Below are 12441 nucleotides of genomic sequence, written 5' to 3' on the forward strand. Positions count from 1 at the left end.
TATATCTGGAGTTGTTTGCTGGGAAAACAGGAAGTGATGCATTTTAGGTTTCCAGTTTGTTTGTAATAAACAGGAGAACTGTGTAGTTATCATGAGCAGTGATAGCCACCATGTCTGAACAGACAGAGAGGATCCAAGCTCCGCCCACACTGTTTGATTGACAGGTGATCTGTGGGAGGTGCTGTGCAGGAACACCACAGCAATAGAGTACCGCAGGGATGACATTTTGTTTTGTAGGCTTACCCAGAAGTCCCTGCACTGCTGGTTCGTAGAGGGACATTTTTTTGTATGTGAATTTCGGTTAAATGCATGAAATAAAGTCATAAAAGTGGTACTCATTTAGGAAGATTATCTTGCTGAACACAAATGTCGCTGTTTCATTCACTTTTGCTAACCACAGATTACCACAGATTACCACAGATTACCACAGATTTCATGCATTTAACCCAAATCCCCATACAAAAATCCAATTCACTTTTTCACGTACGAGCCGGAAGTGCTACAGCAGTTATCCGGACTCATTCCTGCGGTACAGTATTCACCTTATGTAGCCCCGCCCACTTGACCCAGTTGTGTTATGACTTCCTGTTCAAAACACCGTCTGTTTTACCTGGTCACTAGTACTGTACTGTCACAGGAAGTGTCAACACAATAGGAAGTAACTGGCTCACCCCTGCGTTGGAACATACAAGTGCACTTTGCAGAGACAGAATTGACAGAAACACTGATGTTGCACTTTAAACAGTCCATCTTGACACTTGCAAAGTGCAGCTGTTAGTATATTTCACACTGACAGCCAAGACAGACAACCACAAACAGCAAGCAACATGGCTAAGAAGAAGACAACTGAGATCAAAATAATATGTTGTAGATCTGGTATTGTGAGTTGGAGATGGGGTACTTCACTGACATTTTTATGTGTTTCTATAGCTGGCTAATATTTACCTGCCTGTTGTTTGTGTCAGAGGCCATTTACACCTGGCACTAACATGCGTTTTCTGAGATCAGATTGCAATCGGATAGTGCTTGACCACATTAGCCTGATTGCATTTACACCTGGCATGAGCATGCGTTTTGGGTGATCACATTGGAATCTGATTGCAATATGATCACCCAAAATGGGTGTCCTCTCAATCAACTGTTCTCAATCAACAATGCGTCCCTGACCACCTCCGGAGGTGGTTTGGCCGATCAGATGGCAATCCGTTTCCAATGTGTCTTACACACCTGTACTTTCAAGTGGTCAAACACTATCCGATTGCAAACTGATCACAGAAAATGCATGTTAGTGCCAGGTGTAAATGGCCTCTATACCGTCCCGCAGTCTCTATCTCTGTTTCATTCTTTCCTCATTGTCAGTCTCTCATGCTCCTCTGTAACAGCTGCTGGCCGGGCACCAGACTCATTGTGTGTTTGTCTACCTGATCCTCATGTCTCCTCTATCCCATCTAGAGCTCCAGGCCTTGGGCATGGTGTCACCACCCATGTGTGGATACACAGATAATAGGATATGTCTGCTTGCTTTGAACCTGTCCTGGATTCTTTCAAAGCCAGTTCAAAGCCAACTTCTTAATCCGCTCACGTACACAGATTCAAGAGTAAAAAATTATACTCCATTCATACGAGTCCTCAGCTGTGTGCCTTTTCACATAACAGAGACTTACAGTATATGCGTACAGTAAAATAAAGAAAATCATAACTGCCGGCTAGTGAATTAGACACATTGATCAAAACGCTGATCTAAGTTGCTCATGTGCTTTTGCAATGGAGGGGGGGGGGGGTTTTGGAAAAGTTTATTGGTCCATATTTAAAAAAATACAACTGATAAAAACATCTCAAATGTTACTGTGTAATCCCCAAACTCCAGAACGCCTTTCACATTACTTTTAATATGTGCAATGGGAGTAAATAAACGTTGACAACAGTATTTCTCAGCACAAGGGATCTGGATCCTGCATCCAGAAGACATCATCTCAAAAACACATTGCAGGTATTACAGAGCTCTCCTGTGTCATGAAAGGCCTGTGTTTTTCTGCTGACTATGCTCTGCAGCCCTTTGAGAGATGTCTCTCTGTTCATTTTCCAGTTAACAGGAGCCTGAGTGGTCAGAGTTGCAGCCGAGGGCAAAGAATAAATAATTAAGAATCTTACAGGAACTCCTGAAGTCAAGGAACAACATCTCAGGAGCTTTCCCAACAGAGTTGGTGACACAACTGATAATAAGTACAATACCGGTGTGTATATAGCCTATATCGTTTGAGGGACCTTTCCATCCAAAGCAGTTCCTATTGAGTGTCTTAGTATTCATGGCCCAAGTGGGAATCAGACCCCTGCAGATAGACAGCCACATTGGAAGCCAAATCTGACAGAAAATCCCCAGTCCCCTCACACTAATCTTACCAAGATCTGTTTCACACTTCTTAAAGGAACATTAGCGTTTAAGCTAATACAGGATTAAAGGAACCTTCAAGATGAACATGTTTTAAATGTATTGTGAATGTGGGCGACCTCCACAGAGATCATCAAACCTGCAAATCCATGTGCTAGAAGTGCTTTACTCTGCAGATTCTACATTTGATTTGTCTTTTTCTTTCTTCTGTTTCAGCAAATCCAAAGACTGCACCCTCAATTCAGGTAAGTTGTATTTTTACCCCATAGAGGTCGTGTGTGTGTGTGTGTGTGTGTGTGTGTGTGTGTGTGTGTGTGTGTGTGTGTGTGTGTGTGTGTGCAGATTGAGAATCCATTAATCAGGAACTCACATGCACCCTCCCATTACAGCAGGCAGTGCTGTAATGTGCTCTAAAGGAGGAGGAGCGGTGTCTGATGTGTGTAATTCAATTTCAGATCAAATGGAAAGCTGCTGGTGTCCTTCACACACTGCTGGAGGACATTGCTATTATTCTCTCAGCCTTTTGCATTAGTAGTCATGAATGGTCTCTAGACTAGAGCTCCTACAGGAAATTGTCTGGTAGAGTCAGGAAGTGTTTGGAAGGAAGTAAACAACAAATGTTTGTTATTGTCTAATCATGCATCCATATTGAATATGTCTGTCTTAACTCCCACCTCTCTCAATCTCTCTCTCCATCTCTCTCTCCTCCCTCTCTCTCTCTTTCTCCATCCCTCCCTCCCCTCAGAGGATGGCTATGTCAGGATGTTTCTGCGAGGACGCCCCATCGCCATGCACCTCCCAGACGATCAGAGGGAGAGCTACAGCCTGGACCACAAGGTGGCGCTGCCTGACCGCAAACTCAAACTGCAGTGGGTGTATCCTTCAAACTGGTAACAGATGGACATGTCTCTGATGATTCAGGAATGAATGAATGACTAAAGAATAAAAAAAAATGCAACTGATCAGTAGATTCAGTGGATGGAGTGTAGTGCTTATCTATTTTTTTAACCTGTTTTTTTTATCCATCAGTTAAAACTTTTAACTTAAAAGTAGTTATGTGTTATCAAAGTTAAAAAGGCCAATGCTGCTTTCATAAGAGCTGATATTTCTTTATTTCTCCACGTAAGCATGTTTCGTAACATCTATTTTCGGGAGCGCTGCAGCTCTGATCCTTGCTACTGGTTCATCATAATGTTTATGATTCACAAATTGAAGCTCTTTCCACTTTTCCAATCCCTGAAAGTCACCCTGGATAAGCTGAATGTTAAATGTGCAGCCCAGCTTCACCGTCTTGTTCCCTAACCCGGGCCGGACCAGGTACGGCTACCGAGGCCGAGACTGCCGCTCCAACCTCTACCTGCTGCCCACAGGAGAGATCGTCTACTTCAACGCCTCTGTGGTGGTGCTGTACAACACCGAGGAGCAGCAGCAGAGACACTACCTGGGACACGACGACGACGTCAAATGGTGAGAGGACGCTAGTGGAGGAGGAGTAGTGGTGGTGATAGTACCAGAAGTAGCAGCAGTTCTAGCAGTAGTGGTATAGGAGGAGTGGTGGTAGTGATACTACTAGCCGGTTGGCCTGTTCAGTAATCCATCCATGCACCATCACCTCCATCACACTATTATTACTACTAGTAGCACAGGGCCAGGAGCCAAGAGCTCGGAGCCCGATACATGATAATGCAAATTCCACCATAACCTAAACATTTGTTTTGAAGGTGTCAACGTGGCACTGTCACATTGACGCCCTGTGCACACATACGTGAACTTTACAAACTCTTCCTCTTTGTGAGACTTATAATGGTTATATTCCTACATCGATAGGAGATTGGTATACTTTTGTATTTCTCTCAGCGGTTTGCTTGCCTTAAACACACCATTGACACCTTATGTGGCCTAATTAGGTGTTAATTGGGTGATTTTTGGTTTGCTTAATGAGTGTATCTTGACATCCCAAACGGTTTACAGAGGCAGCAGAGTAATGAGCTTCATGGTTTGACACTGGGATGTAAACAAACTGAATCCCCCCGGGCATGCTGGGAAAGCTGCTCTCATCTCTACAGGGAAACAACTACATCCTCTTCTCCCACGCCTTCATACACTATCTTCCTGCTCTGCTTGCAGTGAAATGGCTCCTATCTTTAGTATTTACTGTATATCTAATCTAGGTTGTTGCTCTAGAAACACAGGATGATTGTGATAAGGCTGCATACTTAATTGTGTATAGTCTTATATTGCGATTTTTAGTTTCTAAAATTAATAGTTGTTGAATTGTTGGCAGTATTGGAAACATTTTGTTTCATTTTGTTTAGAATTTGCTCATGCTGAAATTGGTCTAGCTGTTAATATTTGATTTAGACAATTTTGTTGCTGATATAATTATTATGATGAACAACTCTTATTACATCTAATCTGCATTATTATTTTAATCATAATTGTGCAGCTCTACTTGTCATCTATTATGAGTGCTCTGTGGCTCTGACCTGTGTCATCCATGCTTGTCATGTTGGAATCTAGGAATTGAATCTTATTGTACTCTTATAGGTGGGAGGAGAAACTGACTGTGAACCACAGAGAAATACAATTGTTTACATTTTGCAAAGTGATGCACACATTTGGGTTGTATATTGGAGTCACTATATTCCAACAAACTCCAGTGGAGGAGACTGTAATAATCTGTGTCAAAAAAAAAAAAAATCGGTAAAGCTGAAAGAAATGTCTCAAATAATAATGAGAACAATTTCTGTTTTTCTCTCCTTAGCTTGAGTGTGCATCCTGACATGGTTACCATAGCAACGGGACAAGTGGCGGGAACCTCTAAAGAGGGGAAGGTACTGTGACAGTCACACTTGTTCACTCACCGTTAAATAATGCCACAACTTTATACTGGAGAAAAAGTATGGTTAAAAAACAAAAACAACCTATTCTAAAGCAGCCACCCCAACCCCAAAAAACAAACAAACTTGCAATTTAGTGTTTGGTATGATCTGAAACAACTTCTGTTTCTTCATGTTATCCATGCTTTCCATGTGCATCATCCTAGACAGTAAGTAACACTTAAATAATTTCAATTAGTGTAACAAGTGAAAGAAAAAACACATTTTCCTCTTTTGTTATCCTTTCATCTCTGTCCTTCATGGAAGAAAAAAATGCTATTTCGAAAACCAATGTTCATCTCCAGAATGTTCCGTTTAATTTTTGTATCAGTGCAGATATCTTCTCTTGTCATGGCGTCACACACTGTGATGTGATGTGTGTCCTGTGTGTGTGTTCAGCTGCTGCCTCCTCATATCCGTGTGTGGGACTCTGTGAGCCTCAACACCCTGCATGTGATCGGGATGGGCGTGTTCGACCGGGCCGTCACCTGCGTCGCCTTCTCCAAGTCGGTAAGCTGCTTCACATCCGCTACAGTCACAGAGGATTTTACAGGCTGGCACTGAGGCTGGATTCACTGTGGACCGTTCAGTTAGGTAACAACTGGGCATTTCCAAGTCAATCAAAGTTTGAGGTGTTTCCCGTTAAGTTCTCATCTTTACATCTGAGGCGGGGTAGGTAATGTAACAACTTGGAATAACTAAAATGCAATACACTATCCCTCCAAATGAGTTGAAAATGTAATGAAACCTGATATAATGAATTGCAGGATAATGTAATGATAATGTAAAGTAATAACACTGACTAATAATGCAATGACTGAAATGCTACATTATCAACCTATAAAGTACTATTATTACATCATCAGCTATAGATTTGTTACACCTGACCCCTTCAAGTAGTAATCACCTGATTATTGTTAATATTGATTAATTAATAATTGTTATTGGAATAGTGTGATGTTGTTTGCTACATCAACAGTTATTACACATCTTATTACATTTACACGGACAATTGTATATTGACATATAATTATTCTTATTACAATATCCAGCAGTAGTTTCACTATCAGTTACTACATGCATCCAATTGAAATACTTGTATTTGAAATACAATTTCCCATTAGTTGTTTGTTTTTATTTTATCCAAAGTATCTTACAGTTTCTGAATGAATGAGCATTTCCAGCATCCAATGTCCTGACTGGGAATATAGTGGCTAACTGTGACAGTGCTATGATCCACACACTGAGCACACAGACATTCCCTTCACATGATGATAGGACATTCTCCATAACATCACTCTTTATGTGCTTTTCAAGGAATTGTGTTACTAGGGAACAGTTTGGAACCCAGCTTATTTCCTGCCAGTTACTGTACTAGCAAACACTGCAACAAGAAGTAAGCTGGGTTAAACCCGTATTTTTACATTGGATATGAGAACATTTTCATAGCAAAATATGTCCAGAACTTGAACACAGCTCACTTTGTGAATTGACTGAATTGAAAATGCGCGGATCCTAACTTGTCACGTGGTTGACACGATTTTAACATATCAAGAAAATAACAACATTTAAATATGCTTAGCGTCCTGTTGCATAGAGGAGATCACACTCTTCTTCTGCTCTTCAGAACGGCGGGTCCTTCCTGTGCGCTGTGGACGACGCCAACGACCACATCTTGTCCGTCTGGAACTGGCAGAAGGAGAAGCAGCTGGCTGATGTCAAGGTATCCTTGACCCTCATCCCCTCGATACATCGGTTTCATATTGATTCTGGGTTCTAAACTCTAAAGATACAGTAAATCAATGCAGAGAACCAACTTGATCAGTCACTTTTACTCACCTTGGCTAAGATATTAATATTGTTTACAATAGAGAAAGATGCTTTACTCATCATGCCCTCTGTCTCTCCAGTGCTCCAACGACTCTGTCCTGGGAGCCATGTTTCACCCAATGGACCCCAACCTGATTGTGACCTGTGCAAAGTCTCACATCAACTTCTGGACCGTGGAGGGAAGCACGCTCACCAAGAGACAGGGCCTGTTCGAGGTGCCGACATGTGCCTCTTTAACCTCCTTTCTGAGTTTCACTGTGACTCTGTGTCCCGGAAATACAGCAACACTCAAAATTAACCCTGTTAACTCAGACTGCTGTGAAAACTCAACCCTGTTAACTCAGACTGCTGTGAAAACTCAACCCTGTTAACTCACACTGCTGTGAAAAATCAACCCTGTTAACTCACACTGCTGTGAAAAATCAACCCTGTTAACTCACACTGTTGTGAAAAAGCAGTTGTCCTGCGATGTCTTCATACTATACCATGTCAAGCCCGCAGGGACTTTTTAAATAAATGGATGGTTCAGAAAGCAATATCAGCACATTAGATTTGGAGCTCCTTTATTTGAATCAACGTTTCGATTCCAAGGTCTTTGTCAGTCTTAAACTAATTTATATAAAAAAGTTAATATTCCTTTTTGAACCACTGTTCATGACTCTTTCATCCAGCACAGGTCTTCTACCACTTGTTTCAAAATGAATGCATGGCCTTCAACTTGTGTAAATTGGACATTGGTCCAGATACAGTAAGTAACTCTCTCTCTCTCTCTCTCTCTCTCTCTCTCTCTCTAGAAACACGAGAAGCCAAAGTATGTGTTGTGTGTGGCGTTTGCTGAGAACGGAGACGCCATCACAGGAGACTCCAGTGGAAACCTCTACATCTGGGCCAAAGGTAGAATCCAACCTAATCCTGGTGCTCCAGAGGACAATAGACAGTTTAACTTGCATCGTTTAACTCGTCCCATTGCTTTATTTAACACATGTACTGTACGTTAAATCTACAGACAGAGACTGGTTCTTCACTGTAATATGAAAATGTCATTGAACACTGTACGAATGGATGTAGAAATGTTGCTGACCACACTGAGAACTTAAAATTTAGAAAGGAGAAAAGAAGTAGTGAGAAATTGTGTAAGCGGCATGAGGATGTTGTTCCAAGTGAAAGTGAAAACTGGCTTAGTGCCAGCTGTAAGCATCTTGGCAAACACGTTTTGGAAAGCTACAGTATCTGAAAAGATAGTAAAAAAAACATCTAATCAGCAACAATGGCTCTCACTACTACTGTACAACTTAACAAATGATGATACTGCTGCACTATCATTAGTTGGCTAATTGGTTGTTGCTAACATGCACTTAACAAGCTCGCTATGGGAACATTAAATCCTCAACAAAGGATTAAGCCCAGTATGGGTGAAGTACAAGACAATTATGCAAAACCTAAATTAAACAAGCTAATGTTGTAAGACTGTAAACAAACATGGACGTCCGGAAAGGGATTGTGTACCGTATTTGCTTTGTGCTTTAAAAAACAAACCACAATACACAAGTTTCTTTGCAAGAACACTGAGAAAAGCACAGCAGGTATACGTATGAGAGAGTTGATTTCGTAGTTGACCTAACATAAAACTAAATTTTTCCACCATGTTGAGAAGGTTAAAGGTTATCAATGCATCATAACTTTTTGATTGGCAGGTGGGAACCGTATCAGCCAGGTGGTGTCGGGAGCCCACGAGGGCGGGATCTTCTCTGTGTGTGTCCTGAAGGACGGCACCGTGGTGACTGGAGGGGGGAAGGACCGCAAGGTGGTGCTGTGGGACCACCACTACAGCAAGCAGTCAGAGATGGAGGTGAGACAGACTATAGCAAGCAGTCTGAGATGGAGGTGAGACAGACTATAGCAAGCAGTCTGAGATGGAGGTGAGACAGACTACAGCAAGCAGGCTGAGAGGGAGGTGAGACAGACTACAGCAAGCAGGCTGAGATGGAGGTGAGACAGACTACAACAAGCAGGCTGAGATGGAGGTGAGACAGACTACAACAAGCAGGCTGAGATGGAGGTGATACAGACTACAGCAAGTAGGCTGAGATGGAGGTGAGACAGACTACAGCAAGCAGGCTGAGATGGAGGTGAGACAGACTACAGCAAGTAGGCTGAGATGGAGGTGAGACAGACTACAGCAAGCAGGCTGAGACGGAGGTGATACAGACTACAGCAAGCAGGCTGAGATGGAGGTGAGACAGATTACAGCAAGTAGGCTGAGATGGAGGTGAGACAGACTACAGCAAGTAGGCTGAGATGGAGGTGAGACAGACTACAGCAAGTAGGCTGAGAGGGAGGTGAGACAGACTACAGCAAGCAGGCTGAGATGGAGGTGAGACAGACTACAGCAGGTAGGCTGAGATGGAGGTGAGACAGACTACAGCAAGTAGGCTGAGATGGAGGTGAGACAGACTACAGCAAGTAGGCTGAGATGGAGGTGAGACAGACTACAGCAGGTAGTCTGAGATGGAGGTGAGACAGACTATAGCAGGTAGTCTGAGATGGAGGTGAGACAGACTATAGCAAACAGTCTGAGATGGAGGTGAGACAGACTACAGCAAACAGTCTGAGATGGAGGTGAGACAGACTACAGCAAGTAGGCTGAGAGATGCAAGTCAGATATGCAAGAATGCGGTCTTACCGTAATCTACTGTCTCTGCCTTGTTGTTATAACGTTATAGTCTTAGTTACTTTGGTTATCATTTCCTTTGCCTTTAGTAGCCTCTGTCACTTACAAATTATGTAAAGTGTGCACTTTCAAAACGGATGCACTTTAAGCTTGTGCAATTAGAAGTGTGTGTCTGTGCGTCTGTGTCAGGTGGGGGAGTCTTTCGGTCCTGTCCGCGCTCTGGCTGAGGGGAAGCCAGGAGAACTCTTCATAGGAACCACCAAGAACGCCATCATCAGAGCTGCCTTCCCTGATACACTGACTCCTATTGTACAGGTACACACACACACACACACACACACACACACACACACACACACACACACACACACACACACACACACACACTATACACACTATACACACATGCAGAGCATTAAGGAGCTCTGGAATGGTTAAAAGCAGCATGCATTGTGTTACAGGGCCACACAGATGAGCTGTGGGGTCTGGACGTCCATTCGTCCATGGAGCAGTTTGTCACATGCTCCCAGGACAAACAGGTCCACCTGTGGGACACCCACTCCCACCAGCCTCTCTGGAGCAAGACCATCGAGGTGAGGAGGAACACCGTGGAGAATATTGAACCTTTTATTCAGTCAGAAAGGTCACTTCAAGGGGCATTCACGTATCTATGAGTTTTATTGCCCTCTACTGGCGACCAGTAGGAATTGCAATAACACTGATAGACGTGATCTCCTGCAAGTTTCTGTCACAGGAGTCTTAAATCTCCAGTGGGTCAGGAGTCTTCGTTCCAAAACAAAGTCTGGGCTGGAAAGTGAGTTTTGAAAGCCAGAAATCAGAGCCTATATTATTATAGTCATTTTGTGCCATGGGACAGTCAAATCTTACGTACTGCCCCTTTTAAGAATAAAGCCATATTTGCTACGACTTTTAGGGAAAGAGGAAATTCAGTTCAAATAGACAAAACAGTTCAGATGAAAACTGAAGGGCAATATTACAATATGACAAACAATTGAATACATAAAGTTACAATTGGCAGCAAGCCACAGTAAGAAGATACAGTATAATGAAAGAAATAAAGTAACACATCCTCCCCACTCCTCCTTGTCTCCAGGACCCAGGGCGTTCAGCAGGCTTCCATCCCAGCGGAGCTGTGCTGGCAGTGGGGACCATGACTGGAAGGTCGGCCGTGGTGTCATAACAATATAAATAGTCTCAGATTTGGGTTTGAGAGACAAAATCTCATCAACAGGGGGTCCGTGGCCCGAATGTGGACTAAATTAGGGGTCCTCGATATGAAAAAGGTTGAGAATCACTGCTGTTGAATGCATTAAACATTAGAAGCATGTACAGTTTGTAACTGAAATTACAGAATAGGTCTCTTTTTGTGGTAGTATTTAAATAATTACAGTATTAGTATGTAAACATACTAACACAAAAAACATGGTACAATTAGTTACAAATACTCTTAGAGTATTATGCAGTAGATTCTGCAACTTGCTACTGTAATTCTCATAATAGTAATAATAATTAGAGTATTTGGATACTTCTCTTCACAAATATCAAATCAGATGTAGCCAAGTTGTTTTTGTTGTTGTTTTCATTTCACATTACACTACATTAGATGATGAAAACATGTAGTCAATATTGAGATTATGTGTGTGTCTGTGTTGGTGTGTGTGTTACAGGTGGTTGGTGCTGGACACTGACACCAGGGACCTTGTTTCTATGCACACAGACGGCAATGAGATCATTTCCAACGTCAAGTACTCTCCAGGTACAGAACTGTGCACTTCATACTGTGCAACAAACTACTGGGGGAATCAGGTTAAACAAGCACCCTGAAAGTCACTGAAAAGTCCTTGAATTGTCACTGGTGATCTGAGTATATGTAATCCTTCCATTAGTTGCCAGACAGTTACCAGTGTTGAACCCAGTCCCACATTTACACAGGCCAGCATCCAATATGTCCACTCTGTGCACATCACCAAGTTACCAACCGCATAAACCCAACCGCTGCTATTCTCCCTAGTAGCACTGCTAATTCTCATCCTCCCCTGACCATAGATGGCAACTTCCTGGCTGTCGGTTCCCATGACAACTTTGTTTACATCTATGCCGTGACAGAGAATGGCAGAAAGTACAGCCGCGCGGGGAAATGCACTGTAAGTACTTACTGTATGAATTTGCTTGCCATATAAAATATAAGAGCCTCATTTCTCACTTGTCTCAAAGCTTAAACATCCCTCTTTAGTCTGGCCTCCTCTCACTTGTCGGAAGTTGACTCAACAGGTGAAATCAAAAATGGATCATAGGCTAGCTTTCACCTGGATTCGCCTGTTGTTCTTCTTAGTTTTGTGGAAAAAGCAGGTGATGCTCACATTCTGTACAACTGTGTAGGTAATTAATTGACCCCTTTAGTTTAAGTTCTGCATCATAAAAGCCTCAGCTACATGCTTAATGTACATTAAAATGTCCCTTCCAAAATTAGATAAATGATAAGGAAAATAATTTATGATATGGTCTCGACTTTTATCTAAGTATCAAATTTTCAACTAAATTGATAGTATTTGGAATGAATGACATTTGGTAATTTTCCAGTTAAAATTAAAACCTTTAACCCCTCAGTGGATAAACTCTAAAATGCCTGAAGGTCAGTCTGAAAATGCATT

The 12441-nt window shown here is 42.3% G+C and overlaps 1 protein-coding gene across 2 annotated transcripts in view; it reads left to right on the plus strand.

The window, feature by feature from the left end:
- Nucleotides 1-12441, plus strand: part of eml2 (EMAP like 2) — a 38235-nt gene that overhangs the window by 19900 nt on the left and 5894 nt on the right. For both annotated transcript variants that reach the window (XM_083636405.1, XM_083636406.1), the window contains 14 exons: nt 2606-2634; nt 3135-3264; nt 3707-3856; nt 5154-5223; nt 5668-5778; nt 6896-6991; nt 7179-7313; nt 7893-7992; nt 8793-8947; nt 9959-10084; nt 10231-10362; nt 10884-10951; nt 11458-11546; nt 11837-11934. In XM_083636405.1, the coding sequence (XP_083492531.1) occupies nt 2606-2634; nt 3135-3264; nt 3707-3856; nt 5154-5223; nt 5668-5778; nt 6896-6991; nt 7179-7313; nt 7893-7992; nt 8793-8947; nt 9959-10084; nt 10231-10362; nt 10884-10951; nt 11458-11546; nt 11837-11934 (1489 nt within the window). The remainder of the gene's footprint in view (nt 1-2605; nt 2635-3134; nt 3265-3706; nt 3857-5153; nt 5224-5667; nt 5779-6895; nt 6992-7178; nt 7314-7892; nt 7993-8792; nt 8948-9958; nt 10085-10230; nt 10363-10883; nt 10952-11457; nt 11547-11836; nt 11935-12441) is intronic.

Source organism: Poromitra crassiceps (genome assembly GCF_964638095.1).
Source record: "Poromitra crassiceps genome assembly, chromosome: 5".
Taxonomy (NCBI): Eukaryota; Metazoa; Chordata; class Actinopteri; order Beryciformes; family Melamphaidae; genus Poromitra; species Poromitra crassiceps.